At 37.1% G+C, this 5,466-nt stretch overlaps 1 protein-coding gene across 1 annotated transcript; it reads right to left on the bottom strand.

Moving 5' to 3' along the window:
* Positions 1 to 505: 505 nt before the first annotated feature.
* On the bottom strand, positions 506 to 4,734 carry LOC149576887 (linoleate 9S-lipoxygenase-like). The gene is made up of 9 exons (XM_089820500.1): positions 4,148 to 4,734; positions 3,640 to 3,920; positions 3,320 to 3,554; positions 2,740 to 3,063; positions 2,572 to 2,657; positions 2,372 to 2,479; positions 1,981 to 2,288; positions 1,568 to 1,831; positions 506 to 1,462 (listed from the first exon to the last, which is right to left on the bottom strand). The coding sequence occupies exons 1-9, from the start codon at positions 4,560 to 4,562 to the stop codon at positions 682 to 684; spliced, it is 2,802 nt and encodes a 933-aa protein (XP_089676626.1). The 5' UTR covers positions 4,563 to 4,734; the 3' UTR covers positions 506 to 681.
* Positions 4,735 to 5,466: the final 732 nt, after the last annotated feature.

Below are 5,466 nucleotides of genomic sequence, written 5' to 3'. Positions count from 1 at the left end.
ATCTATAGAGGATTCATTCCTTGAGAGTGAGGAGTGGAGGGATATTAATCTCTTCTCCATCTAGTTTCTCTTGTCAATATTTTAGTTGTTGATCTTTTTCATTATTGAAACTTTTTAGAATTTAGTTTGTTTGATTTTGCTAGTTGAGTTTACTACTTGTAAACTTCATTCAAACCACTCTCAAACTTGATATTTTTAGATAATTTAAACCCTTTCCCAATTTACTTAATGAAAATACTCTTTCTTATTTATTCATAAATTTTTAATAATTATAAGTCACAGATGTTGTTTATATACAAATCATTTACCATCGTTCAACTCCTTTATACATCAAGTTTTTACTCCAAAGCCATTTTAGTCAGTTAAACATATTCATTCATTTTTAATTATTTTTCTTGTTATCATAAAAAAACTTGTATGATGCTAAATAAATATGAATATCACATAGTTTCACATTCCAATCATTTTAAGGCGCAATTTATTTCGAAACCAAAATAGAAAAATGTCCACTCCAAAGCACCCATGCTCCACTCTATTACACTAGAAACAATGCACGCACTGGCTACATTATAAGCAACCACATGATTGTTATTCACCACAATGGCCATGCTCTTTTCAACTTGAAGGAAAATGGCAGTGGATCCGATCATGGGTGATAATCTACTAAATGATTTTATTCAATTAGATGGAAATGCTATTGGGCACTCCACGGCCTGTTAGACCGCCTGATTTCGACAAATCTGTAGTGTCAGGGTAGAGTAAGGTATAAGGAACTTTAGCAGGTCCAGTCCTGTTCTTATAAACTTCACAGTTATTGTTCCTCTCGATTATATTCTTCTCAATTCTGGTCATGTTTGCTGAAAATTTCGCGAATGCGTCTGCCACTCTTGGATCATCTACTCTATCCATAGTAGACCCCTGCAACTGTCCCACGTATACCTCGTGTTTTGCATGCTTTGACAAAATCTCCAAAACAGCCATGATAATGGTTGCCTGCGTTGGAGTAGACACAGTCTTGAGGAAATATGCATCTGGGTTCTTGAGGAGTTCGTCATATTCAGCTGTTCCTTTTTCTGGAATTAAGCGCCTGCTCATGGTGGGCAAATTGGGCATGTATCCTCCGTACGAGTACTGCCCAAAGTTTACTGCGGCATGGTGAGCAGATGCAGTCCAGATTATAGTTGTCACTATTTCCACTGCTTCATTCAAAGAATCCATCTTGTACCATCTGCTCGGATCGTCCTTAAGGTCTCCATGCCCCACATTTACTATTTCATCCCACCAAGCCTGCAATTCTTTGTCCTTTTGAATTGACACATTATCCTTATAATACACAGAGAAGTAGTCTGAAACCCATTGCTTTAGGGCAAACCATACTTCAATGCCGTCAACAACATATGGATAGTCCTCAATCACAAGCTTCAGACCATTTGGCCCTTCTGGATCCCTGACTACCATTCCCCTAAACGGCACATGGCAGATTAAAGACTCAATTTAAAAAGCCTTTAATATTTAATCAGGCAATGATAAAACTTGCAGTGAGAAATGAGATTTGTTTATCACTTACCTCTTAAGTAGGTCCGACTCCAATCCTTGCTCATTGAACTTCCACTGTTTGTACGCTTTAGATGAAATTTCCATGCTATATTTACCTGGAGTAAAGCCTTGTTCTATAATTCCATTTGCATTTATCAAGCTCTGGCGGGCAGCTTGATTGATGTCCATGGTATCGAGGAAATGGGGTATCAATAGTTTGTACACTGGGTGCATTTTGCTTAGTTGTCTGTGTGTTGCTATAATGAAAGGCTCTGCGATGCAATGAGTTCTGAGCCTGCAGTCAATTACAAAACAGAAGTTTGCCTAAGTTGAAACAAATGATTTTCTGACGAGGTCTACACCATTTTTCTAATCCCTGGTAGTTCTACCAAAATCTAATTAGACTCTGAGATGTTTAATGAAGGGACATGGTTGAGACCATACCAGTGGCTAACGAGCTGATGGTAACCTGCATCGTTGACCCTAGCATGGGCTTTGGCCAGCTGCCACACCGCTCCTTTTTCCGTCCCATATTTTTCTGGTGTAAAGACCTTTCGTACAGCCTCTTTTTCATCACTTGGCGGCAAACACAACTCTATGGCCACCGGCTTTAATGTTCCTTCTCTGGTGAGGAAAAAAACTGTGCGGCTTGCATATGCTTTGACATCTTCAGCAAGCTTATTGATGCGCTCGATGTAGGGCATATAAGCATCATAGTAGTCCACAATAAACAACCTTTTCAATGAAGTGGCCTGTTGTAATTTTTACATTATATTGCATTATATCATTATAAGACAAATACAACAAGATCACTTTTTTTGAGGACAGAAATTACTTGATCGAGAGAAAGGCCTTCAAGGTTCTTTTCTATGTGTTGGGCTGTGATGGAGCTCTTCTGTGGGCCGTACATGTTTTCATCTAGACTGCTGGAAGGAGGAAATTTCTGTCCAAAAAACAGCAAATCATATGATATTTGAGATACGAAAGAAGAATAGAAAGTAAGAGATTTGGACTTTTGAGAATTTGGGTTTGTACCTCTAGGCATTGGATCACCAGTGGATTTATGCCTGCAAGTGTTTGTCGTGCGAACTCCTCGTCGCTTCTCCATGCGAGTTCATCAGCTGTAGTAGCACAAAACATTAGTCATGGTTAGTTGGATTATTTGATCAAAATTAGAACTAAATCCCTTATGTTTAATTTCACCTTCGACAACTTGTGGGCGACTGAAACTTATGAGCTGGACGTCATTCATCAGGTCCTCGTAGAGTCCCTGGATAAAAAGGAATAAGTTATTAACTCGACGGAGTTTCCTGCGAGAATTGGCGGCGCTTTCCAATCCCCGTTTGTAAAGTTCACTGACTTCTTCGAAGGATTCGAAGGCGTAGTCGAAGAGATTAGAGAGAGTGGGGATTATGGCGTTAGCAACTGCCGTGATTATGTGGGCTCCAAAATCTGAGAAGTCTGTGTAAGGAAACCTTTCGTCCGGTGGAATAAAATTCGAGCTTGTACGGGTCTCGAACTCCGGTGCTACCAAACCAAAAAACATATCAGAATTCAATCGGAAACTTACGCTGCTTGTATTGTCGAGATTATTTCATAATTAGGTCTAATTCGATCTAAGCTACTGGCAACATATTCAAATTTGGGTATTTCTCAATTGATCTAACCTACAGGCAACATTTTCGAATTCGGGTATTTCCCTAATTCCTAATCTGGGTTACTAAGTCTAATTTGCTCCGAAATATAAATCTGAATGGGCCTTCTAGTAATGTAAAATCCTTACCGTTTTTAACTCGTGGTCGACCTGTTCTGCATCTTCTAGGATAAGGAAATTCCTGCGATCCCCCCAAAACTTCCTTCTTTAGGCCTTTGTCTGGCTCGCCAATATCATTGTAGACATCATAATCATATACGAGATCCGAAACCTTCCTTTCTCCGGTTCCGTCTCCTCGCAGGGATATCAAATCTAATTCCCTGAATTTCCTCAAACCCACTGGCGTTTCCTCTGGAAGAAAGCTCTGTTAAAACACATGTATGTCAGTCCTATGCGAATGGATAACAAATATTTAAAGCATTGAACAGGACTTGCTAATGATATCAAACCTTATTGGCGAAGAAAACACGGGCATTAGGGTTGAGCGGAGAAGAGGTTATCCATGAATTACATTCAAAACGAACCTTCCCCTGGCCTGGGATGGATATGGTGAGTGATTTCAGAAAGAACTCTCGGCTGTGCATATTTTTTATGACAAATGCACCGGGAAAACCAAGCCCAGAGTTCCATTTAAAAGTAATCGTGCAGCTTGTCTCACTCGAAATGGGTCCGTCCCATGGATTCCACTTCAAATTAGAAGGCTGCCCAACCGTTTTCCCTAATCCCGTTTCTACATACCAAACATCACACACATCAATGAATTAACTTTATATTGAGTTTTCATGCCCTGAAAATAACTGATATACCATATTTTAAAACTGATTCAATAGCACAACAGTAGAAGGTGAAACGAGAAAGTAGTATTAAATGCAGATGAGTGAAATTAGGTCAGGAGAATCCATTCAAGACAAATATAAATCAATTGTTTTATTATAAGTTTTGCAGTGTATATAATACCGGGATCAATTTGGTCGCTGCTCACAAGCTCAAGAGAAACTCTTTTCCCCATCAGCTCAGAAATTTCGTCGGCCACAGTTGCAGAGTAGTCTGTAAGGTTGAGAAAGGCCACCTTCTGCAGTACTACTTCACCATTGATTTCATATTCCTTGACGCGCTCTTCTGTGGGCACAGTTTTAGTCTCACCACTTCTAGTTATGGAAGTAGATTTCGCAGCTACTCTCCTAGATGTCTGCAATGTGATTAAAGAGGAAGTGCTGCGAAGTGAAGGGAAATAACAAAAATCCGTCTGGTTTCTTCTGCTAATCGCTATGACTGGCATACCTAAATTACGGGAAATAGATCTATGGCTAACCATTTGAACATTCTTCTCTAATAATAATTTATTGCTTCCCAGTACCCTCATTGAATCCATTTTACTTGATTTTCCTAATCACTCCCTCTTCCAACTCTATTTTTTTCTGGATCTAATAAAATCCCAGATCGTGGGATCTCTTAATCTCTATTACGCTATCGGGAGCTTGGCAGAGTTCTCTGAGGCATATCGACTTGCTTGTGTGAAGCCAAACAGACGTATACAAAGCCCTGTAGATTTCCATTCTTATAAGACTATTTACTGCTAGTTGATAAAATTAATAGTCATTTACTATTTTAGAAAAAATATATAACTAAGTATAATCTGTAAGAGCTTTTGGATTGATCTTGTTAGATGTTTTTTTTATCGACTTTGAGAATCACATTCTGCGTGCTATCAGCAGGATAAAAAATCGCATAAGAGAGTACAAGGGCAATTTTTTATTAACTCGTTTTCTAAAGGTAAGTTACAAATACATGAACATGATTTGTCCTTTTCAACATTTAATATTAATATTAAACATTTAACATATGAGTGGAATTTGAAATTTAATAGTAAGAATAATAACAACATAACGTAACAATTCTTTATTAATTTTTTATATATCTATATAATATTAATTTTTTTAAAGAGAAAAAACTTATGATTATAAATTTGGTTGTTTTCTAAATATGTAGTGCTTAAGTGTCACCAATTCATATTATAAATATTCTGATATATTTATATAATATTAATTATTTTAAGAGATTATATTTTTTGTTTATATATTTGATTGTTGTCTAAATGTATAATATTTGAAGTATCTTGCTATTTTGAACAATATTATTTTAATACTAATAATGTCATGTAGTATTAACTCTATATATCTAAATAAAGGTATACTTTATGCATAGTTTATTATAACTTTTAAAATTTCCATGGTTGAGTATTTTGTGGACAAGATATTGAAGATTAATCTAGTTTT

This window comes from Cupressus sempervirens, chromosome 1 (assembly GCF_028749045.1).
Source record: "Cupressus sempervirens isolate cs-2001-9-10 chromosome 1, ASM2874904v1, whole genome shotgun sequence".
NCBI classification, from domain to species: Eukaryota; Viridiplantae; Streptophyta; class Pinopsida; order Cupressales; family Cupressaceae; genus Cupressus; species Cupressus sempervirens.
The sequence above is the reverse complement of the archived record's forward strand: the minus strand, read 5'-3'. Positions and strand labels throughout refer to the sequence as shown.